The 20,875-nt window shown below is 47.0% G+C and overlaps 7 protein-coding genes across 13 annotated transcripts; 2 read left to right on the forward strand and 5 right to left on the reverse strand.

Annotated features, from left to right (window-relative positions):
- Positions 1-1,247: 1,247 nt before the first annotated feature.
- LOC9636649 (sodium channel protein type 4 subunit alpha) lies at positions 1,248-8,111 on the reverse strand. Of its 4 annotated transcripts, none has more exons than XM_024662042.1 (23): positions 8,002-8,111; positions 7,728-7,944; positions 7,544-7,668; positions 7,322-7,471; positions 7,155-7,262; positions 6,991-7,108; positions 6,813-6,937; positions 6,656-6,755; positions 6,535-6,606; positions 6,422-6,488; positions 6,268-6,371; positions 5,798-6,215; positions 5,652-5,741; positions 5,459-5,601; positions 5,163-5,407; positions 4,983-5,109; positions 4,234-4,929; positions 3,202-4,176; positions 2,802-3,152; positions 2,466-2,752; positions 2,320-2,412; positions 2,164-2,269; positions 1,248-2,095 (listed from the first exon to the last, which is right to left on the reverse strand). In XM_024662042.1, exons 1-23 carry the CDS (start codon positions 8,079-8,081, stop codon positions 1,292-1,294), a joined length of 5,601 nt encoding a protein of 1,866 aa, XP_024517810.1. In that variant the 5' UTR covers positions 8,082-8,111; the 3' UTR covers positions 1,248-1,291. The 4 variants fall into 4 exon arrangements, with proteins under 4 accessions (XP_024517810.1, XP_024517811.1, XP_002988341.2 ...); XM_024662044.1 differs by having other exon boundaries at positions 1,886-2,118; XM_024662043.1 differs by lacking the exons at positions 7,728-7,944; positions 8,002-8,111 and having other exon boundaries at positions 7,536-7,654.
- Positions 8,112-8,118: 7 nt separating this feature from the next.
- Positions 8,119-11,702, reverse strand: LOC9636650. 4 transcript variants are annotated; one of them, XM_024662051.1, is made up of 16 exons: positions 10,891-11,696; positions 10,699-10,797; positions 10,562-10,647; positions 10,369-10,508; positions 10,141-10,297; positions 9,955-10,083; positions 9,820-9,898; positions 9,663-9,764; positions 9,475-9,572; positions 9,353-9,403; positions 9,137-9,283; positions 8,978-9,089; positions 8,865-8,929; positions 8,745-8,807; positions 8,518-8,688; positions 8,119-8,465 (listed from the first exon to the last, which is right to left on the reverse strand). In XM_024662051.1, exons 1-16 carry the CDS (start codon positions 10,994-10,996, stop codon positions 8,280-8,282), a joined length of 1,791 nt encoding a protein of 596 aa, XP_024517819.1. In that variant the 5' UTR covers positions 10,997-11,696; the 3' UTR covers positions 8,119-8,279. The 4 variants fall into 4 exon arrangements, 3 of the variants coding, with proteins under 3 accessions (XP_024517819.1, XP_024517818.1, XP_024517820.1); XR_002990617.1 differs by having other exon boundaries at positions 8,227-8,465; positions 8,978-9,073; positions 10,891-11,702; XM_024662050.1 differs by having other exon boundaries at positions 8,745-8,929; positions 10,891-11,697.
- Positions 11,703-11,848: 146 nt separating this feature from the next.
- On the reverse strand, positions 11,849-13,512 carry LOC112341616. Its single transcript, XM_024662054.1, has 7 exons — positions 13,416-13,512; positions 13,188-13,353; positions 13,023-13,141; positions 12,832-12,959; positions 12,697-12,782; positions 12,550-12,641; positions 11,849-12,503 (listed from the first exon to the last, which is right to left on the reverse strand). The coding sequence occupies exons 1-7, from the start codon at positions 13,479-13,481 to the stop codon at positions 11,880-11,882; spliced, it is 1,281 nt and encodes a 426-aa protein (XP_024517822.1). The 5' UTR covers positions 13,482-13,512; the 3' UTR covers positions 11,849-11,879.
- LOC9636651 (aspartyl protease family protein 2) lies at positions 13,456-14,669 on the forward strand. Its single transcript, XM_002988204.2, has one exon. The coding sequence runs from the start codon at positions 13,467-13,469 to the stop codon at positions 14,598-14,600; it is 1,134 nt and encodes a 377-aa protein (XP_002988250.1). The 5' UTR covers positions 13,456-13,466; the 3' UTR covers positions 14,601-14,669.
- Positions 14,651-16,294, forward strand: LOC9636298 (eukaryotic translation initiation factor 3 subunit I). Its single transcript, XM_002988205.2, has 9 exons — positions 14,651-14,897; positions 14,946-15,161; positions 15,230-15,351; positions 15,406-15,525; positions 15,573-15,662; positions 15,717-15,803; positions 15,853-15,932; positions 15,984-16,080; positions 16,135-16,294. Exons 1-8 carry the CDS (start codon positions 14,714-14,716, stop codon positions 16,054-16,056), a joined length of 972 nt encoding a protein of 323 aa, XP_002988251.1. The 5' UTR covers positions 14,651-14,713; the 3' UTR covers positions 16,057-16,080; positions 16,135-16,294.
- On the reverse strand, positions 16,194-19,051 carry LOC9636299 (E3 ubiquitin-protein ligase MBR2). The gene is made up of 6 exons (XM_002988297.2): positions 18,785-19,051; positions 17,035-18,719; positions 16,927-16,977; positions 16,766-16,867; positions 16,574-16,720; positions 16,194-16,518 (listed from the first exon to the last, which is right to left on the reverse strand). The coding sequence occupies exons 2-6, from the start codon at positions 18,679-18,681 to the stop codon at positions 16,345-16,347; spliced, it is 2,121 nt and encodes a 706-aa protein (XP_002988343.2). The 5' UTR covers positions 18,682-18,719; positions 18,785-19,051; the 3' UTR covers positions 16,194-16,344.
- A 55-nt stretch (positions 19,052-19,106) lies between these two features.
- On the reverse strand, positions 19,107-20,819 carry LOC9636652 (mitogen-activated protein kinase kinase 1a). Its single transcript, XM_002988298.2, has 8 exons — positions 20,670-20,819; positions 20,501-20,585; positions 20,277-20,396; positions 20,000-20,224; positions 19,761-19,943; positions 19,470-19,693; positions 19,346-19,391; positions 19,107-19,287 (listed from the first exon to the last, which is right to left on the reverse strand). The coding sequence occupies exons 1-8, from the start codon at positions 20,744-20,746 to the stop codon at positions 19,207-19,209; spliced, it is 1,041 nt and encodes a 346-aa protein (XP_002988344.1). The 5' UTR covers positions 20,747-20,819; the 3' UTR covers positions 19,107-19,206.
- Between the last annotated feature and the right edge of the window lie 56 nt (positions 20,820-20,875).

Here is a 20,875-nt window from a genome sequence, read left to right on the forward strand (position 1 = left end):
TTTATGAAATCTACTAATATATGCTCAATTTTACTAATTACACCCAAAAACATTTGTTGTAAACTACCCCCACCTTTAAAGCTAACACCTTGAATGAAAGTTATTATTATTAACAAAAATATTCTTATATTCAAGATGTGTGGTTTTTGAATCATATTTGTTTTTATTAAATTTATTATTTAGTGTTTCAAATAATAACATTTCAACATATATTTATATCTTTTTCCCAATCCACTTAAACGTTTTTTATTAGTAACTAAAGAGAAATTCAGACAAATATATTCATACTTTGTTCATATGTAAGTTAAATATATATTTGGATGAGCTTACTCATATAATTTGAAATTTATGTGATACAGCTTTAGTCTAGTTAAATTAATTTATTTTTGCCTTATAAGTAAATATAAGGCAAAAAATGTATGTGCTTAGGATAAAACTTTTACTGTAAATTTATTTTTCTTTTGATTTATTTTAACTCATTTAAAAATAAATTTGACTACTTACTTTATAAACTTATAATGGAAAGTGCATTATCAGTTAAGGTTTTCTAAAACAAATTAAAAATTATAATTATGTATTTGACACTAGAACTCACTAGTTTTATTTTTAAAGTAGACTATTATTATTTCCATGGATATGGATTTAAATCTAGATTATCAAAAATAATATACCCATTATTTATTCTATGTGTTCTACCAGTATATGCCCAATTTTGCCAACCATACCATGAACCTTTTGTTATAAATTCTCCTTCACCTCTGAATATTACACCTTGAAATTTAATAGAGTTAATTAAAATATCTTGACATTCTTGGTACGTTTTTCTATCATAATATTTTTTATCAAATTGATCATTTAATGTTTCTCTCCAAATAATAGAATTTCCATATAAATTACAGCTATTTAAAGCATTTAGCATATCTGGTTTCCAATTAACTAAAAACAAAATTACTACAAATGAAAAAAAAATCAAATATATACATACTTGGTTTACTTGTTAAGTTGAATAAATTTGCTGATGAGCTTACTAATATAATTTTAATTAAAAGAATAAAAATAATTACTAATTTAGTTGCCATTGTATATACTAGAATTTAATTCTAAAAAATTCATTTTAAATACTAAATAGCCAAATTTCTTTTTCTGAGTTTCCAATTTCTTTTTCAGAGTTTCCAATGAAGTCAAGTAAAATTAAATAAATTAATTCTCTCCTATATCCTAAGCATAACGTATATTTTTACAAAAAATTGTTTTAAAAAAGGAGTCAATTCTATATTTTTTTTGCCATAAATCACGAGCTTGCTGTTGGTTTTCCAACGCTGTGCTCCATTTTCACCCTTAATGCCTTCCTCCTCGCTAGAAAACCTCTTGCTGCTGCTTGTATTCTCGTGGCTGCGGTGACGCGTGATGGCTCCTCGTGCTGCTCGACTTGCTGTATGGTTCGTTTTGCTACAAATCTCGCAGCTCGTTGTATCTTTGTTGCTGCGATGTGGTTTTGCCACGGTGTTGCTTGAATTCGTATGCCCGAAGCACCGTAGTCTGCATGTTTTTGCTCCTGTCGAACTTGTAGTCTCAGTAAATATCTCCTCGTAGCTACTTGTATCTTTCTGGCCGCGATAACTTCCAGTTCTTGTGCCTTGTGAGCCTGTTCTTGTTCGTGTTTTTGCCTCGCTGCTTTCTTTCTTGCCAGAAACCCCCTTGCGACTGCCTGAATTTTAGTGGCCGCCTCAACTTCTTCTAGCTTTTCCATTCCTCCAGTGGCTGCTCTCTCCTTGGCCAGCTTTCCCCTTACAAACGCTTGAATCTTTTTGGCAGCGGTTTCTTCTCGCTCGTGCTTCTGGAAGCTACCCCGACTGGCTTTTGCTGCTTTCCTCCTCGCTATAAACCCCCTCGCAAGGGCTTGCATTTTAGTGGCTGCCTGAGCTTCTTTTGAGTTCTGTTGCTCTTGCTCCTGGTTTTGGCCTTCACTGCCTCTGGCAAATCTCCTCCTCACCAAAAATCCCCTCACAAGAGCTTCGATTTTCGTGGCGGCACCACGTATGTAAACGCTTTGGATTTGCTTCTCTCTCTCAATTCGTAGTGTAAGAGGTAGACCCTGCGATCAGAGCACACAACACTCTTTGAGAGAGATTGAGAGGAAGATAAGAACATAAAACTCTCAACTGTTGGTCCGATCTTGTACAACGTGAACGTTTCCAGAAGCTGCTTGAATGGAATTCCTTTGTTTGGAACTCGAAAGCTCATAACCTCAAACTCAATCCTCAAGTACCTGGACGAGAAGCGGCAAAATAAATGAAAGCCTCTGATTGGCCAGCTTACCATTGCACGGTGGAGTTGTGTCGTCGTCCCAGAGGAACACCCAGAGCGTTCACAAAGTTTCGAAGTTTGTGCATTCCAATGTATCCCGAAGCTCTGCATTTTAGAAAAAAGATAAAATGAGAAAGGTTAAAGACCACATTTCTTACTCTGGATCGAAGGGCTGCTGAGCCCATAGCGCTTTAAATGCAAGCAGGTGTTCAGGCGAGACCATAGAATTCTCGTTAACCAGCCCGAAAGTGATGGCATCCAGGATCAAGGCTACGAACAAGTTCATGAATATGAAACTCGATATCACCACTAGGCATACGAAATAGATGACTCCAGCAAACGGATGACCACAGTCATTCCTCGCTAAAGAGTCTCCCTTTGTACACTTTGGCGAGTCCACCATCACGTCGACCATGATGCAAGACCAGTTGTCAAGCGTAGAAACCTGCAGCATAAGCTCTGATTAGAACACAAGCAACTGTATCGAAGCTTACTTGGAAGACGGTAATGAAGGAGTTGACGAACGTTCGAAAGTTAAGCGTGGGACCAATACAGGTTCCTTCTGCGACATGACTAAACATCTGGAAGCCAATACCAGAGAACGCGAACAGGAAGACACCGAGAAGAACCATGATCTCTCCCATAGTCGGCAGGCATATGACCATAGTTCTCATGATCACCCGTGCTCTCGGTACATGAGGAATGATGCAGAAAACTCGAGCAATGTAAGCAAATCGACAAACATAGCCTCTAGGCGTTCCTTTCTTTCCCATCAAGCCTGAAGCTGCCAATATAGATATTGCTGCTTCCATGTGTTTGGAGTGCTCGTATTTGTAAACTTCGAACTGCAAACACACACTTGAAACTCAAGCATTTATCTAAGAACGCACAGACCTCATCACCAAGAAATTTGATCAAGGACTCCAATAAAAAATACGTTGTAAGAGCAACGTGAGCTTTCTGGCGGCGCATAGAAACATAAGCCGGCTGGCCAGCGTAGTTCGTTGACAAGAGTGCAGCGTATCCCAGCAGGCATATTATCATACTGTTTTGGTAGTGACGATTGCGGATAGCGTAAAAACATAGCTGCCGGACGTAATTCTTCGGTGGCCTCGGTAGCTTTGACGGTTCCAGCTTCTGGATGATGCGATTCATGTCTCGCCAGAGCTTCTGTCTCTCCGTTAGGAGCTTGGAGCCCGAGTTCTTCCCAAACTCGTTGATAAAAACTCCAATAAACACCCGGACTATGAAAAATCCTCCACATATGCAAAACGCCACGAAGAAAATGGCATAAGCCGGACTGTTGTCCCGTTGCGGCTGCTTGTTTTCGCCAACGATATCCATCACGGGGTATAGCCAGTTTGTAACCCAGTTGTCGAAAGTCGAGCAAACGAATAAAGAGAGGAAGGCATTACCAATGCTGTCAAAGTGGAAAGTAGGATTTGTCCAGGCCCGTGGAACATATATTCCGATGTTGTTGTAGTAATGGCCAGTGCAATAAGCTCGATGAGTAATAGTAGCATCGTTGCACGAGTAAAGAAGGCCCCTGAATAACTGGACACCGATAGAGCCAAAAACCACGAAGATGAGGAACGTAAACAACAGAACGGCCACTATAGCTGGAACAGTCTTGACGAGATTCGACATCAAGCTTTTGAGTTCGCCAAAGCGACAGATGAACCGAAATGGTCGCAGTGCCGTCAATGCATGTATAGCTCGTCGAGAGTTCTCGCTCCAAGTAGCAAGATTGAGTGCGTCGATGATCAGAAGAGAAAGTTCCAGGATGTTGTAGGGGTCGTTAAAGACTGCACTGGGCGAAGATACGAAGCCTTGAACAAAAACTCTGAGAGAAAACTCCAGGAGGAAGACCTGCGAAAGACCCGTGTGTAATGTGAAGTTCACAAACACGGAGAGAAACATACTAACCACGAACACAAGCTTGTGGAGAACTTTGATAGCCGTGTCGGCAAATACCGGCTCTCCAGTGGCTCGCATCTCAATAACAAGCCAAGTGCTTATAGCGACCCAAGCGATTGAGAACCAGCGCCACCATCTGCTGTTTAAAACCATCTTGCAAAATCCTGTCGCACGACCCTCTTCTCCAAGAAAAGATCTTTGCCTCTCGAGAGTGGGAAAGCTTTCCTCAAGTGCCTCGTAGTCTGAAAGTTGGAAGGACTCCTTTTTCCGGCGTCTGTCTAGATTTCTAGCTAGCTTGCTAGATACCTTGAAAGGAGGCCTGGTGATGTCAGCAAGCGTAAGAACAGCATCCTGAAGCGCAGTTCGCGAACCTCTTTTCTCACCAATGTCTGCTGGAAATCCAGAAGCCTGGAGAATCTGTGAACCACGACTGATCCTTTGCGGCCTTTCTGTTTCTGTAATGTTCTCTCCCACAGCTGCAGTCGACACTGCCTCCGAGCCATCTCTAGCACTCTCTGCTGGCTCAGAAGCTGCTCCTGGAAGCAAACTCGTGTTGTCATATCCCAGTTCCAGGTTTCCGTCAATCTGTCTGCCCCGTCGAGAATGAAAGCCTGCTTTCACTCGCTCAAAAGCGTTCATCACCCAGCTACCTCTTCCCGTAGAGGCCCGATTTTGCATGCGCTTGAACATTCTCATGTGCTCGGTCTGCAGGAGAAAAGTTGTGGAGAGAGAAAACAAGGTTTGGAAAATGCACGAACCCGCTGTATTTTCTTTTTCTCGTTGTCTGTAAGCTCGTTATGCTCTAGTATAACAGCAATGATAAGGTTCATAATGATATGGACTGTGAGGACGAAGTAAAATATATACAGAAAAGGCGCCACACCACTGCACGTAACAACGATGAAAACGATTTGTCAAGAAAGATAGATGTAGCTTACTTATACTCCACCCCGGGCCTCATGGAGTTCCACATTTGATTTGGCCAGGATTCAGCAGTAGTTACCGAGAACCAAAGAAGCATAGTCTGGAGCATATTATCGTGGTGTCCGCGAGGGTACCCGTCCGTGAACTTATAGTATTGACCACTGTATAACTCCATGCTCACGATAGAAAATATAACGATAACTAGCAGGTAAAAGAAGAACACACCCACCAGTGAGCCAACACTTTTGATGCACGTGGCCTGTAAAAAGTAGATTAGCTGATATATTACCTTCGAAGAAAGAAGGCTGACCACAACTGAAGAATGTTTGTCGACATGTTTCTTGGACAAGTAGAACCACCGCATGATTCGAACTGCGGAGATATTTGGATACGCCCGTGAGATTAGTGCTCCAGAAGATACCGCGATTACGAAGAGATCAAACAGGTTCATCCCTGCAAAACTATTCACAGCTCAGATTTGAGGAACTGAAACTTTCGCTTACTGTCAGCCATAAATGAAATTGGTCCGTAAGCAAGAAAACGCAATAGTAATTCTGCTGCAAACAAAACAAGGAGCACCGCTTGAATACCATCTGTGCACTGACGTTAAGGTGTACGGTCACAAGGAAAAGACGAGGCTGATGGATACAAAGTGTGTACAAGAACTCCTTAGACATGCCGTATCTGTACAAACATAAGATAATCGCGTTAACAGTAACAGCCAGTAGTACACCGCGATCAAAACTTGGATGCTGAACAACTGCGCGGCATTTCTCGGATACTGATAAGGCTGCTCTGCCACCTCTTCCACTTAATGAACGTTGATAAGTTCTTGAGCCCAATCGGCTGAATCTCATGGAGCTAGTGTGAAAGGTATCTCGAAAAGTCGAGTGAGTGCGGCTAAAAATTCGGCCGACACTTCTTTTAATTCTCCTGGATCTGTTTAGAAATCGCAAATGCCATTTCAAATGACGATCATCAGTTATAATGTCGTCCCGGAGGATGTTCGCCATCACGGTTGCGCTATAAAAGGAGGTCGTGCTTTTACGAGATTTTTTCAAGAGTGCCTAAGAATATTGAATCCCGCTTAGTGTTTCCAGTGATAAAACCGTCACGTACCTGATGTTCCGCCCTGACTCGAAGAAAAACTCCACTTATCCCAGCAATAAACACATTGCAAAGAAAATATGTCCCAATAATCACCAAAGTCATGAAGTATGAATCTGTAAAGCAGTGTCAGGCAGAATTGACCTCGCCAAAGTAAATCTAATACTTGCTCGTTCTCCTTCAGCATCCTTTACGCGGTACATTATCAGAGACCATCCTTCCAGCGATACAATCTGGAAAAGAGCTACAACATAAAGCACAAGGTGAAAGGCAACGAACCTGAAACATACTGATCAAAGAATACCAGAGGTAATCAAAACTCGTTTGTCCATAGTTAGGATTTCCATACTTCTGCAAATGCAAAGTTGTATGATGAAAACTGCGAACGGCGGAACTTTACCAAGCATTTCTGAGTCGAGGGACAACTGTATCCATCGACTACTTTCTTATCACAAAAACGTTCTGGATATGATAGTTGCTTGTCCTGACTTCGCAAGCACCTAACAGAAATGGGAAGTTCAGCTTAGTGGTGCAATATGCAAAATTTAATTGAGTACCTTTGAGACAATGTCTTTTGCAAAAACTGTGTCCCGAGCAGCGCATAGAAGACCAACATGAAAAATGTGAGGAGGATAACATTTTGAAGCGGACGGACACTTCTTTCGACTGCTACCATAATAGCCTGCACAGCATAGCAGTTTCAGTTCAAAGCTAGAAAAGAAAAGAAAAACATACAATGACATCTGCAAAAAAATGGATGTGCTTCAAAGCTAGAAGGCCTCGAAATGCACGCAAGACCGCCAAACGTGCAAAATAATCTCTTCCAGTTATGCTTCTAACGATAATGTGTACCCTGTAGCATAGAGATTATGATACGCTCATGAAGCTAGGAATCTTACCAGGAATCAATAACAATGGCAAAATCAAGCCTGTTATAAGGGTTTCGAAGGTAAGAGTAAGGTCCCTTGCAGAACCCCAGACAGAGGATCTTCAGTAACATTTCGATCCTGTTAAGAAAGCTTTAACGATGAGACAGTTCCATGTAACTTGCAAAAGAAAAACTTACGCATAAAGCGTGGTAATGACCCCATCCAGAAAGTCCAGCTTAAAATCCCTTACATCGGTCCATCGTTGTTCCCGGCTCCCAGCTTTTACTTGGAAAATCAGCACTAAAAGGTGAGATAGGATGAGGAATAGCAGCATATATTCCGCTGTCCTGGAAACAAATGTAGCACAAGGTTGTCATAGCTGGATCAGCAAATACAAGGTAGTTTGTTTACTTGCATACTGGTTATGGATAAGCACGAAGAGCTTTAGACGCGTTGCGCTGTATTGACTCCAAAACCCAAGGGCACGACCCTCGATTCGAGCTCCAGTTCCTACAGCGCTACGCATTGCCTTCCTTCTCAGCAGCTGATAAAAGAAAGAAAAATCTTAAGCCGAGAAGAAGAAAGGAAATGTGTAGCGCTTACCAGCATATGCCTGACTGCTTTATAAGCTCTTTTCCAATTTTCCATGGGCATGGAAGAGACTGGCGGGCGTGGAAGAATTTCCAGAGCAGCAATCAACGCGACAGTAGAAGGCTTTTGCCCATCGTCTGGTTTGTTCACGCCATGGATAGGAGGGAGCTGATCCTCCCATCGAGGATTCCGAGCTAGGAAATCTGGATCATCCTCTGGATCTCTTTCGCTGCGCAGCAAATTCCAAAATCTAGACAAGATTTCCATACGAAAGACCGGCGCTTACTTCTGCATGAGCTGAGAGATAGTCTTGGAAGCCACCTCGAGCATCCGAGAGAGCCTCGCGCTCTTGCGCGTCTCCTCCATTTCCTCCGCCCCAGCTCAGAAACCCTAGGATAAGCACTGCTGATAAACCCTAAAATTTCAAATAGCGGTTACGCGCCATTGCCACGTGGATGTCAGCTGACAGGCTCTGTGAGCTCTCGCGTCGATAGAAGATTTCCTCTCCTCCTTCCTTCTGGCAATAAGATTTTCCTGTTCTTCCTCTTGGATGAAAGTGTGCTTCTAGATGTTGACCCCAAACCATTCTCGCACGAATTTCTTGCTCAGTGAAAGCCTCAAATCGGTGATAGCAAACATCTCTACCGAATTCTCGAGTGGCAATGAGCATTTGATAGCGGCAGACAATCCCTTGGATTTGTCCTCCACAGTAGCCTCGAACTGTGGTCCCTCGAATCCTGGCTCCACATACTACAGAGCATCACTTTTAGAAAAACACGTAACTTAGAACGAACTTAAATACCTCCACGGAGGGAACCGAGACCAGCTTGAGGTGTAACGTCTTGACAATTTGCCAGAAGGCTTCCCTTCTTACGTCCCACGAAGTTATGACCGCCATAGCCGAGTGTTCAAGTGTTCCAGAAAAGGCTTCACTACGCCATGGCAAGCTCAGTTTCTTTGGCACTACCTCGAACTGGATACCACTCATATTATATCATGAGAAAGAAAAGAGAGAAAGTTCCACTCAACTGATGAGATGAGCGGTAGAACGACATTTTCCCGTGCCATCGATTCGCGCTCATCCCACAAAACCTGCGAGCGGGTGATTCGAACGATTTCGGGATCCTCCAGACAACACGAGTGCGTTACCCCGTGGAAGTTTCGTGTCCAAATGAGATGATCGAAAGTGTGTAATTGTACGCTGACGTGATAACCTTGCAATCAAAGAATCAGTCATTTCGCAAAGTTCCCAACGACGTTACCAAAATTGATTGAAGGCTCTGGATTTGGTCGCATTCGCTGGGTTTCAATCCGGAACTTGAAGAGTTTGAAAATGACTTGTGCCAAATGTATTCCAACTTTGATAAATAGTACCTGTTAGAACAATCTTAATCATGAATAGAGGGGAAGAATCGCTTTACCTCTTCATTTCCATCGGTATTGTCCTGCTCAAATAATGTTCCCACAATAAGATTCATTGCACCAGCGACATCTTTAGAAGAAAGCATTGCAAGCCTAAGTGGTGGTGCAGAATAATCACTTTCCCAAAGCGATGGCTTCTTTGTCATCTATAAAATTAGTGCTGTCAAGGAACAACGAACAGAAGTGCAGCACGGCCAAAGCCACAGTGTGGATACAATAGCAGCCACTTGACAACATTGAGAAAGCGTGTCACTCGAAACGATAACCTGAGCGTCGTTAGGAGAACCAAAGAAAAACAAAAAAAACAGAAAAAAACAATTTCCAAAGATATGTGCACCTCTAACGAAGCAAGGGAGAAGAGCTTCATCCCACGTTTCAAATATTTGAATGGACAATGAAGGACAGTGGAAGCTGGGAACCAGACAGCCTGCTTTCCTGGAAACAAGAGCCCAACCGGAGAAAGAAACGATAAGCGGCAAGGCCAAAAAAAAAAAAAAAAAAGAACAATGAAAGAAAGGGACTCACTTGTCAATCGAATTCGTTGCCCGTTGTTGATTCGCAAATAAAAAGTGAGCTGAAGTTCTTGCGCTAGCGTTTGGATACTCTTTCCAGGCGTAAAGTTTAAGACTGTAGACAGCACCAATACGATGAGAAAAGCGAGAACATGACAAATGCATCGTACCGTGCGGGACTTCGTCCAGAGCTTGAAGAAATCCAGCGTCCAAGGATTGTTTGATAGTCCTCTCAAGTAGCCTCACTCGCTGGAAACAAGCAAAACCATTAGCGAAACCAATCACAAACGCTCAGAACAGCTAACTCCTCGAGGAAAATCTCTGATGAAGCTCTCTCGCCAGGTCCCAAATCCAGATGGTGGAAAAGGAGATTGCTGTCGAGAGATATCGAGTCTATAATCACCATGCCACCTTAAATACATACTCCTCCAAATCTGATCACAGAAACAAAGTCTAAAGCTAGCCTGGAAAAAAAAAGAGAAGCTTCTTACCACATCGAGCGAACAAGCATCCCTCCAGACCTTACAAACCAATGCGCAGTTTATGATCTGGAAGATTGAATCGAGCTTTAAGAAACACTTGCAAAGAAGGTCCTGTGGAAGCCTTGCGATCGATCCGGTTTCTCCCTTCCTCGCAGGCAATCTTTGCCTGAAAATAAGCGACAATCTTTTAGAAGAACTGCAAAGGAGGAGATCCGAGAAACAAGACCGCGACCTCACCCGCGCGAGATGATTTCGCGAGCAGAATCTCTCATGCCACGAAAATCGAATGCCGGCGACCTGGAGGATGATGCGGTGGATGATCTAGCTCTCAGCGACGATGGCGCGGTCGGGATCGCAGAAGAAGAACCCCTTGGAGACTGGATGGAATGATCAAATCGATGGATTCACGCAGCAAATCAATGTGGCCTACCGCTGCCGCCGAGGGAGAGGCCGCCGATCGATCGCGCTGCTCTTGGCGCCTCGACGCCATTCCCTCCCTCCCAGTGGACCTAAAAACTTATATACACCATCAACAATGCTTAAGAACTTCCATCTTCTCAAATTTACACTGTACAAGCGAAAGGCAAGAATTTCTTTTCTCCTCTCCTTCATTGTATCGCGCATTTGCATTCTCTGCCGCGAACACAACCATCGTCCTCTCGATCGCTGCGAGAACCACAAAAATCCATCGTAAGAAACTCTAGTGTCCACTAAGAAAAAATCGTTTTTTTCTACAGTGGCTGGATCTGATGGACGTACCTCTCTTCGTATTCTCTAACCACCGCGATCTCTTCGCTCCATTGGACGTTCTTCTTGTTCTTGCAGTGTTCTTCCTTGTTCTCGCGCTGTTCTTCCTGTTCTTCATCCATATCGTCTCTTACTTCTACCTTAGCTTCTCCGTTATCTTCCGCGCTACCAGGCTCTCGATCTTCTTCCCCCAATCCACAGCGCCCCTCGGAAGAATCGCGGCGACTTTCGTGTTCTTCGCCGAGAAGAGGCTCCTGTAGCCCGTGATTTTGCTGTGCTTGCTTCATGCAGCTCTTGAGAGGGGGGCTGCAGCCATTGATTAGGATCTTTGGCGAGGCGCAAGGATCCGTCGCCATAGTCTCGGCCATGAGCTCGTCCTCCTCTTCGTCCTCACTAATCGCCCAGCACTTGCAGAGCAGCCACGAGCACCCATTAGCACTGGAAGCCAGGCCTCCAGAAACCCACACTTCCCCTTCTCTCGAAGATCCCCTGCCAAGAATCAAACCTCTAATCGCCCCTGCATTTGCGACCGCGATCACCCGATTCGCTCGAATCCCGGGCCGCGGTGTTGGAATCACGCCGCGGCGCCACGATCCACGACCCAATTCTCGAGCCCATGGAGTGATTCTCCCGGCCGATCAAACACCCAAACCTGTGGACGGATGAATTCTTTCGGCTGCTGGGGGAGTCCAGGAATCCTTTCGATAGATCGATGCGATCCAGCGAGTTTCTCCTCAGCCAGCGATCGAGCCACGCCCCAAATTCGTTCCTTGAAAAGTAGTGTTCTATCTTCCTGTGGGCCACCAAAGGCACGCACTGACCGCTTCCTTTGCGCCCTCGATTTTGCCTTAGTGGTTTTTCGTGGTCAACTAAATCCAAGTGCTTGCATGAGTGACAAGTATCTAGGCCTAATAAAATACACGAGAAATTTAATTCCAGCTTCCAGCAAATCTCTAGCAGCAAGACATGATAAAAAGGATGGTTTCTTCTTTTCTTCATTTTTACTTTTCGAGCTTGAAATCCATGTCTACGTACAAACCATCTTCGCTGCGCGAAAATCTCGTCGTGCGCCGGAAGAAATCCAAGTCTAACTTCATCACTGTTTCTTCGTCGTCGTCTTCTTCGTCACCACCGAGCGATCTCGTCAGTAGCGCTCGCAGCTCCTCGATCTTCGAATCGCCCTTGGCGGCTCTCCGGCACTCGAGAGCCAGGACCGCGATCTCTTTGGCGGTTTTGAGCGGCCAGCCGGCGGCCGGATCGAGCAAAGCTTCCAGCTTGTCCTGCCGCAGCGCGTCCTGGAACCTCTCGGCCAAGCTGCTCGGCGATGGCCGCCTCGCCAGCAGCTGGAGGAGGAGCAATCCAAACGAGGATATGTTCCTGGATGTCTTCTCCAGGGGCTGGACTATCTCGTGTCCCTCGTAAGCTAGAACCTTGTGGAGATGTTTACCTCGGAGAAGAATGCTACTCGCTGTCACCTCGTCGTGCTCTAACGCGCTTGATGCCACGGCACTGGAGATCTCCAGGGCGATTTGTGTGATGTCTCGCCAGCGTAGAATGTTTGCACTCTTGCCGTCTAGCCAGTCCTCCAGACCGACAATTGTGTCGTCTTCTTGAGGTTCGTCATCCTGGGCCACAATACATTAGTATATGGTGAAAATAGTTAGAACAAACCACAGGCTTGGAATGGTTAATCGAAAACAAGCTGCTCTGTGAGGATGATTTGCTAAGGCGAGGACTGCAGCTGCTACTGTCGTCGATATCGCCTGAAACTCCTCACAATTTTTAAAGAATTCAACACGAAAATAACCAAGAACTTACCGAAGTGTGAAACAATGTGCACTGCGCACCAGCGAGGTACGTTCTTTTTAACGTAACCTGAAGTACTAAAATGCCGGGAAAACTTCCTACAAACAAAACAATAAGAGAAACCATTACGAAAACTAAATCGCGTACCATTTCAATCCCTTCTGTGAGGGTCCGATCATAAACAACGCTCGGGCTTGAAGCTGGACAGCATGCTGGACGATAACCTTGCCTAAAGAGCCCTCAGAGCTCACAATGGATACGATTTTTACTCGAACCTGGAAATCAAAAAATAAAAAGTAGAAAATCAGCTAAATTAAGCATTCGCCAGCATTTCTCACCTTATTCTCGAGGCAAATATGCTCTAGCTTTTTCACAGTTTCTTGGAGCCGCCGGCGCTCTTCCTCACGAGCCGACTTCACCAATCCTTGGTTGGCCATTGCAAGCGGGACTTCTCCAACTGGAAAAAAACATTGCGATTAAGTAGCTGGAATAAGATTTCTTACTGCCGCTTTTGATGGAGCGGATTGGTGGTCGAATGTAAAGGATGACAATTCCAAATTGATGGAGCCATAGCTGATAGTTTCGTAACACCCATTGCAGCAAGCCCGGTCCCTGTTCCTTCCTTTTCTCTGTCAATATTACCAGTGCCCCCACGCTGTCAGCCATAACCTACACCATTTATAATTAGCAAAGATGGAAAACCATTAAAGAAGTGAGGGCGTTATCCATACCTCTGGCATTTCCTGAGAGAGATAGCGAAATCCCCAGAGAGCTGCTTGGCGATGGTGCTCGTTCATCTCTTCCTGCTTCTCTCGTTGATCGCGGTAAGCTCAGGAGCCACCATCGTAGCACGACTCAATCCCGGTGGAACTCGAGTCTCATTGAGCGTTGGCACCCCTCCGCAAAAGCAGCTGCTAGCAGTCGATCTAAATGCCGAAACATCCTGGCTCCCTTGCGGCAAGAACTCTTCCTTCGAACCAGGCAAGTCATCTACATTCTCCCCGCTTCCCTGTTCTTCGAATGCATGCTCCGGCCACTGCTCCACAAACAAGTGCTTGCTGCCGATATCACCGAAAACATCCGTTCCTGCGTTCCAAGAGACGCTGACTGGCTTCACGGCTCCTGCCGGTGCCAAAGGTACCGCCATCTTCGGCTGCGCCGCCGGAAAGTCTGTGGGCGTCGCAGCTTTGAGCAAGAACAGCCTTGCTCTTCCGCTCCAGATCGCCTCCTCCTTCTCAGTCCCTCGAAAATTCGCCCTGTGCCTTTCTCCCGACTCGCCATCTTCGCTGTTCTTCGGAGATGACTCCAGTATCATCATCGGCGGGATCAACATCTCGAGCTTAGTCTCGTTCGTCCCATTCGTCAGCAATCCTGTGTTTCCATCACGCTACTACCTCGATCTCCGGACGATCCAGACCGACTTCTCGGATCTCAAGCTAGACCCATCCCTGTTCTCCATAAATCCCAAGACCGGCATTGGAGGCCTCACCCTGAGCTCCACGAACAGGTACACGAAAGTCCCGACCCCGGTCTATGCCGCCATCGCGCAATCCTTCAAGAAATACGCCACGGCATTCAACATTTCGATCGTCCCAGCCCAAAATCTTCCCTTCGATCTTTGCTTCAACGCGAGCGGCATGAATTTCAACCGGCTTGGCCCTGTTTTCCCTGCGATCCAGCTCATCTTCCGGAACAACATACCCTGGAACCTGGTGGGTAGCCGGGTCATCGAATTCTTCCGCGGCAACGCAATCGGCTGCCTCGCAATCCAAAGCGCCGGCGATCCACCCGCCACATCCTCCATCGGCCTGTTCCACCAGTTCGACAATCTCCTCTACTTCGACCTCGCGCAAACGCGCTTCGGATTCGTGGATCGATCGCTACACATCCTCCGCCAGAGCTGCAAATTCTCCTAGCCCTAACAAAGCTTTGCTCTGTTTTTAGGGTTTTTGGCTAGGTTTGCTAATAAAGTGTAGTAAGTTTAGGGTTCTAGCGAGCCGCGTTCTAGGGTTTCTGCGCGCTCGCGAAGATGAGGCCGATTCTCATGAAGGGCCACGAGCGCCCGCTCACGTTCCTCAAGTATAACAGGGACGGGGATCTGCTCTTCTCGTGCGCCAAGGATCACAATCCCACTGTGTGGTACGGCCACAATGGTGAGCGGCTCGGGACTTACAGAGGCCACAATGGAGCTGTGTGGTGTTGCGATGTCTCAAGTAAGTGATCCAGAATTTAGAGGGATAAAATCGTAATTTTGGGAACAGGGCATTCGACTCGGTTGATCACTGGCTCCGCCGACCAGAGTGTCAAGCTCTGGGACGTGGAAACTGGGACTCAGCTTCACACCTTTAATTTCGTATCGCCTGCCAGGGCTGTGGATTTCGCCGAGGGAGACAAGCTCGCGGTGATCAGCACGGATCCCTTCATGGAGTCTGTGTCAGCCATTCACATCAAGAGCGTAGAGTCGAGTGGCTTGCAGCGTAAGTGCTTTCCTTTCGTTTTCTCCGTTCTTCTTTGTTTTGCTTCCATAACTTATAGCACTTCTCAGAGGGATCCATCAAAACTTTCACGGGGCCAACCGGGCGAATCAACAGAGTCGTGTGGGGGCCTTTGAACAAGACGATCATCAGCGCTGGAGAGGACACAGTGATACGTATCTGGGATGTGGAGGTATGGAAGCTATGTGACTCAAGCACCTTTGTTCCTCTTCGTTTTCCTTTCTAGACTGGCGAGGTGATCAAGAAAACCGACAAGGAGAATGGACATTCTCGTGCCATCACTTCACTCTCGCTCTCTGCGGATGGCTCCCATTTCATAACTGGCTCTCAAGACAAAACCGCGAAGGTGGTCACCCAGTGCTGTCCTCAAAGAACTCACTTTGTTTTGTGCAGCTATGGGATACCAGGACTCTCACTTTGCTCAAGACTTATTCCACTGAGAGGCCAGTGAACGCTGTCGCCATTTCTCCGCTCATGAACCATGTAAGTGCGAGCAGAGCTTCTACTTTTCCATGACCGCTGATAAATTTACGAAAGGTTGTCGTTGGAGGTGGACAAGAAGCATCCCAGGTGACAACCAGTGACCGACGGGCCGGAAAATTCGAGGCCAAGTTTTTCCACAAGGTAAACACTCCAAGTGGTTTTCTAAAGTTTAGTTCTCTTCTCTTCGTAGATCTTTTGCGACGAGATCGGTGGTGTGAGAGGGCATTTCGGTCCCATCAACGCGCTCGCATTCAACCCGGATGGAAGAAGGTAACCTCCTTTTTCACCTTGTTTTGCTTGATTTTACTCTTTATTTTGCAGTTTTTCTAGCGGTGGTGAAGATGGTTACGTTCGATTGCACCATTTTGACCCGGATTACTACAAGTTACAGTGAGATGGAAGTTTTGAGCCAGAAATGGTAATTTTTTAATTTTTCTTCTCTTTTTGCTTAATTTTACTCTTTATTTCGCAGTTTTTCTAGCGACGGTAAAGATGGTTACGTTCGATTGCACCATTTTGACCCAGCTACAGTGAGCTGAAACCTGTTGTTTTTCCTTTTCTCTTTATCCTTGTTTCTTATCATATGATCATCGATCGAAGTAGCAAATGTGTAAGGGACCTTTCTTTCTTCCTATGGCGCTGATGCGCTCAAATCCAAATATGAAGGCTGACCTTTCTAGTCTTACGAAGAAGATTCCTGTAACTTTGGGCTTCCAGGTTCCGAGATTTGAGGAAGCGCCGTGGCTTTGCAGATTGGACACGAGTTCTTCCGAACTAGCCACTGGCGGATGCAGTCCATATGATAGTTGTGCCCGCAATTGATAGTCCCCAACTCGACTCCTTCCTCGAATTCTTCCTGGTAGATCAAGCGAGGCAAGATCAGAAATCGCAAAAACAAAAAGGGAAAGTACCTGACAAACACAGCACTTTACATCACTGTCCTCCGAGCTCCGAGCTAAAGCAGCCGCATACTTCGTTCTCTTCAGCTGCTGGACTATCGTGTCCTCGGATAAACCAGTCGAGACGGTTCCAATTCGATCGCCCAGAGCGAGTAGTTCCTGTAACAGCACAATGCTAAATGCCTCCATGTTTAAAACAGTTACCTCATATGACATGTTGTCAATATCCAGCCTCCAGTCACTGTGGTCGTCGTGGAGGCCAATGCCCCCAAACAGGAAAGTCGTAGCTTCCAGCATTATCAATTGCTGCACAATATAATCTCGTTAGCTAAACAAAAAATGCTCCAAAACTTGTAAGCACGGACCTCGCGTGTAAGATCTTCGTCCCTTTCTACGCGCTCCAACGCTTGCAATATCTGGAAAAGAAAAAAAGAGAGAAGGAATCATCAAAAGAAAGGAAGTCGCGAACGAACCTCAGCTAATCCCCCGGCCATTAGGCGGGGACGATGGTGATCCCACTCGAGCTCCTGTGACGGTATAGCCATGAAGCCTTCACTGAGAGCCGAAAGGTCCCTTCTTCCCACGGCTAACGCTGGGTGTCTAAATGTCTGTGAGCTTTCAAACGGAGGTGGGGGTCTCATTTCTGGTGCTTCCATGAGCGAACTCGGAACCTGTGGTGGAGACATGGTTCGTCCGTGAGTGAAAAACGCCGCACGCCCATTGTAACCGTGCAACTGCCTTGCGTCACTTATAGGAGGGTGCCGTGCGCCCAGTGTAGGCAGATAGTTTGCAACTCCACGTCGAATGGCAGGACCACGGTTGCTCCCAGTTGTGAACGTACCATTCTCTAAGCATGCCATGCTGACACTTCTGATCCTGCTCTCCGCCTGTTCCCTTGGAGAAGCACTGGCAGTCATGCTTCTGCCGGAGCTTACTCTGGCAATCCTTCTCGACAGACCCTGTCCACCAATGCTAGAACTTCCACCGTGAAGCCTTGCTGCTCTGCTACCTCCCGAGAAAGCCATCGCGGCACCGGGATCCCGTGGGTTAGATCCACCCGAAAATGTCAGATGACCGTGACTTGGAGCTCCATCTGGACCCGGCGAGTAGTCGAGCAGCGCATTCCTCCTGATACGAAACGAGTCAGGGCCAGGAGGAAACGTCCTCCGAACAGCTCTTGGATACACTTGTGAGGGGTGCATGCTGATGCTGCCAGCGTTGCCACTCGTGCCACTGAGCCCCGCAAAATCTGGCATCCTGGAACTCGTGAACAGCGAGGCCCCCAGAGTCGAGTCCAGAGCATCGGATGAGAGCCTTGTTTTCTGAGGCCGGGGGCCTTCCATGAGTGCTGCAGACCTCGACGAAGATGCACCACCCGATGGAGGCGGTAGCATAAACGCTGGCCTCTGCGAGAGATCCACACCCTGGTGACCAGCCCCAACACCATCCTGGATGTGCCTCATGCTCAAGCCGTCCTGGAAGCCAGAAGCCGACGGGATGTTGCAACTCTTTCGTTTGCACGAGGAACCTCTAGAAGAACTATTACCTGTTACGGTGGCCGGATTGTAACTTGGAGCTCCCATCTGCATGGTAGCGGCGACCGCATCCGGCTGAGCAAATGCCCCCGACGATGCTGCCTCATCCCTGCCCGGACCAACCTCCGATCCCTCCAAGTCGAGATCGTCAAACATGTTGGAGAAGGTGGCGTTCTCTTCCAAGTTCATACAGTCGTGGAAGATGTCGATATCTCCATCCGTAACACCACAGGGCCCCGATGCCGACATCTCCAAATTCCCACTACTCCGGTGGATTACTTGGCTCGCCCCTCGAGGACCACCCCGGCTATGGCTGACGCATCCCCCTCCTATCCGTGTGCCAGTGGCGAACGATGATCTTCCCGACCCACTATTAAATGGTAAATGATCCATGCTTGGAGGGGCCGGGAGTAACGACAGACCCGGTATGTCCGTGTCGAAAGCACCGTCTGGATTGGAGCGCGAGCCTGCCAAGGACGAGAATTCTGAAAGCCCCAACCTGGTAGCTAAGGCTCTCCGGTCCGCCTGAGCTTCCTCGGCGCTCCTCCATCGCCCCGACATGGAATTTTGCCGCATCCTTTGCATCACCGTCGCTCGCTCACTCGCTCGCCGCGAATCAAGACCTGGAAGTGGCAAATCCAACGAAAATATAACTGACAAATACCAGAGAGGGGAGGATTTCTCTCACCGATGGACGTGCATTGGAAGAATGCGGTGCCCGGCGCCGGAGATTTCACGCTGGATCCATGGAAATAGCGCCCGTGACAGACGCGAGACCCGAAATTCCCAAACCCCAATCCCGGCTGTGAGAGCGTGGCGCGCGATCTCTAGCACCCGGCCAGAGCCGATTCACTCGCAAGCGCTGGGGGAGCGCATCGATCCCGCCGCTCCGGGCGTCCCAGGCACCAGTGGAAACCCTACAAGGGCCACGAACAACAAATGAAGAAACGAAGGTGACCAATGCAAGCCAGATGTTTCTAGCGGGGCCTATGACATGCTGTCAGGGGAAGTCGCGTGGAGGCCACCTGGGCGCCATGTCAGGTCATTATTCGCTGAGGTGGAATAATAATAATACAAATACTTTTATACTCTTTTTTGTAACGCCGACATTTAAGCACCGGGCGGCAGCCTGGGAACCAGCACAGCCAAGTTGATGTCCTCGTTCTCGTATTTTTGGATGAACGGATGCTTCTACAAACCATCAGAATAAAATGTTAGATCTCGAGAAGAGCGATCGGAAAATTTTTACCAGCAACTCGGCAGCGGTCATTCGATCCTTCGGTTCCTTCTGGATGCTGCGAAAATTCATCGAAGAGAATCTAAGCTCCAAAACATCCAACTGGAAAAAAAAATTGGAGGTTTTCAAGACATACCACGCAGATATGAGCGAGCAAAACTCGGCCGAGAACATCTCTGGCGACGCAACGGGTGCTGGTTGCTCCACAATCGTCTCGAGCAGCTCGTAGAAGTTCAAGTATCCATTCTCCTGGCCCGGAGGCAAGTATGGGAACCGTCCAGTCGCGCATTCCAGCAGCGTCAAGCCCAAGCTCCAAATATCGCTCTCGAAGCCATAAGCGCCCCCACTGATCCTCTCAGGCTGCTCGAAGATTCAAGCGATGAGTTTCTGTCTCTCGAGAAACAAAGAAAGAAAACTTGAAACTTACCGACATGTAGGTGTATGTTCCAACGAAAGTGTCTCGTTGTCCCATGGAGTTTGCCAAGACGGCACTTACACCGAAGTCTGTGATCTTCACCTCGCCTTTGTGATTCACGAGAAGGTTTGATGGCTTGATATCCCTGTGGATGATACGACGGTCAAGGTGCAAATACACCAGACCCTTGAGCACCTGAAACAAAAAAAGAGAAAAGTTTGAAGCTCGGAGATCAAAGTATTTCGAGTTACCTGCTTGCAAATGGCTGCCAAATACGGCTCGGGAAGAGCATTCACTTCTTTGATCACATCCAGAAGCGAGCCTCCGTCCATGTACTCGAAAACAATGGAAATGACTCCGTTGTTGTAGAAGGCCTCGTAGCAAACTACAACGTAGGGGCATTGCGAGGACTGGTTGATCTTAATCTCCTGAACGATTTGTTTTCGCATAGTCTCTTGGATGTTCATTTGGATCGCCTGAAACTTCAAAAACTATGAGCAAAGAACTCCTAAAAGGACTCGCGAGTACCTTTAGTGCGAAGACTTGTCCAGTCCATTTGTGACGAACAAGCTGCACAACTCCACTGCTGCCTTTTCCAATCACCTTGACAGCTTCCAAGTCTGTGAGAGCAATTTGGCCATCCACAGGCTGTGGTTACAGCAGAAAAACCGAAAGGAAAAAAATAAAAAGAAGAGGAGGGTTCATTGCAAGCTTTAGCTCGAGTTTTCTCTTTTGTTTCAAGTGTGGCTTACGCTGGTCGTGGGCTCCTGAGTGACAACTCGCAAACCATCCCGGTTGAGGAGAATGTCCCCATCTTGAAATGTGCCACTCGCGGTCCTACCGCAGCAAATCCAAGACTTAGAGAAACCCGAAGAACTCGAATCTCTCTCGATCTAGCCTCTCTCGCCAGGAAGAACTTACAGGAAATCCGAGATGTTTGTGTCCTGCCTGGGAACGGCAACCCTGAGAGCCCTCCTGTTACTGGCGAATCCGCGCATGCTCGCTGCTCCTCCGCCCTCCCCAGCTAGGGCGTCACTCGTGAGAAATTTTCAAAAGAATTTTCCAGCTCAGCACGTCAATCCTGTCCGTCATTTAAGTCGAGCTGAACTGGAAAGCTGCGTGGAATG

The sequence above is a fragment of the Selaginella moellendorffii genome, unplaced genomic scaffold (assembly GCF_000143415.4).
Source record: "Selaginella moellendorffii unplaced genomic scaffold, v1.0 SELMOscaffold_87, whole genome shotgun sequence".
In the NCBI taxonomy this organism is placed as follows: Eukaryota; Viridiplantae; Streptophyta; class Lycopodiopsida; order Selaginellales; family Selaginellaceae; genus Selaginella; species Selaginella moellendorffii.

What these genes read in the sequence shown, in the direction of transcription:
- LOC9636649 (XM_024662042.1), bottom strand. Translation starts at nt 8,081, where the DNA reads ATGGAGGAGACGCGCAAGAGCGCGAGGCTCTCTCGGATGCTCGAGGTG. An exon ending in AGAAAAAGAAAATACAGCGG is followed by an intron (nt 4,930 to 4,982) that starts GTTCGTGCATTT and finishes TTTCTCCTGCAG; the next exon opens with ACCGAGCACATGAGAATGTT. An exon ending in CACAACTCCACCGTGCAATG is followed by an intron (nt 2,270 to 2,319) that starts GTAAGCTGGCCA and finishes CTTCTCGTCCAG; the next exon opens with GTACTTGAGGATTGAGTTTG.
- LOC9636650 (XM_024662050.1), bottom strand. Translation starts at nt 10,996, where the DNA reads ATGAAGAACAGGAAGAACAGCGCGAGAACAAGGAAGAACACTGCAAGA. An exon ending in GTTAGAGAATACGAAGAGAG is followed by an intron (nt 10,798 to 10,890) that starts GTACGTCCATCA and finishes TGGTTCTCGCAG; the next exon opens with CGATCGAGAGGACGATGGTT. An exon ending in TCTGGACGAAGTCCCGCACG is followed by an intron (nt 9,765 to 9,819) that starts GTACGATGCATT and finishes TGCTGTCTACAG; the next exon opens with TCTTAAACTTTACGCCTGGA.
- LOC9636651 (XM_002988204.2), top strand. Translation starts at nt 13,467, where the DNA reads ATGGTGCTCGTTCATCTCTTCCTGCTTCTCTCGTTGATCGCGGTAAGC.
- LOC112341616 (XM_024662054.1), bottom strand. Translation starts at nt 13,481, where the DNA reads ATGAACGAGCACCATCGCCAAGCAGCTCTCTGGGGATTTCGCTATCTC. An exon ending in CCGCTCCATCAAAAGCGGCA is followed by an intron (nt 13,142 to 13,187) that starts GTAAGAAATCTT and finishes GTTTTTTTCCAG; the next exon opens with TTGGAGAAGTCCCGCTTGCA. An exon ending in TTAACCATTCCAAGCCTGTG is followed by an intron (nt 12,504 to 12,549) that starts GTTTGTTCTAAC and finishes ATTGTGGCCCAG; the next exon opens with GATGACGAACCTCAAGAAGA.
- LOC9636298 (XM_002988205.2), top strand. Translation starts at nt 14,714, where the DNA reads ATGAGGCCGATTCTCATGAAGGGCCACGAGCGCCCGCTCACGTTCCTC. An exon ending in GTGGTGTTGCGATGTCTCAA is followed by an intron (nt 14,898 to 14,945) that starts GTAAGTGATCCA and finishes TTTTGGGAACAG; the next exon opens with GGCATTCGACTCGGTTGATC. An exon ending in CTCAAGACAAAACCGCGAAG is followed by an intron (nt 15,526 to 15,572) that starts GTGGTCACCCAG and finishes TGTTTTGTGCAG; the next exon opens with CTATGGGATACCAGGACTCT.
- LOC9636299 (XM_002988297.2), bottom strand. Translation starts at nt 18,681, where the DNA reads ATGCAAAGGATGCGGCAAAATTCCATGTCGGGGCGATGGAGGAGCGCC. An exon ending in TGGCCGGGGGATTAGCTGAG is followed by an intron (nt 16,978 to 17,034) that starts GTTCGTTCGCGA and finishes TTTCTTTTCCAG; the next exon opens with ATATTGCAAGCGTTGGAGCG. An exon ending in ACGAAGATCTTACACGCGAG is followed by an intron (nt 16,868 to 16,926) that starts GTCCGTGCTTAC and finishes TATATTGTGCAG; the next exon opens with CAATTGATAATGCTGGAAGC.
- LOC9636652 (XM_002988298.2), bottom strand. Translation starts at nt 20,746, where the DNA reads ATGCGCGGATTCGCCAGTAACAGGAGGGCTCTCAGGGTTGCCGTTCCC. An exon ending in CTCAGGAGCCCACGACCAGC is followed by an intron (nt 20,397 to 20,500) that starts GTAAGCCACACT and finishes CTGTAACCACAG; the next exon opens with CCTGTGGATGGCCAAATTGC. An exon ending in GAACATACACCTACATGTCG is followed by an intron (nt 19,694 to 19,760) that starts GTAAGTTTCAAG and finishes ATCTTCGAGCAG; the next exon opens with CCTGAGAGGATCAGTGGGGG.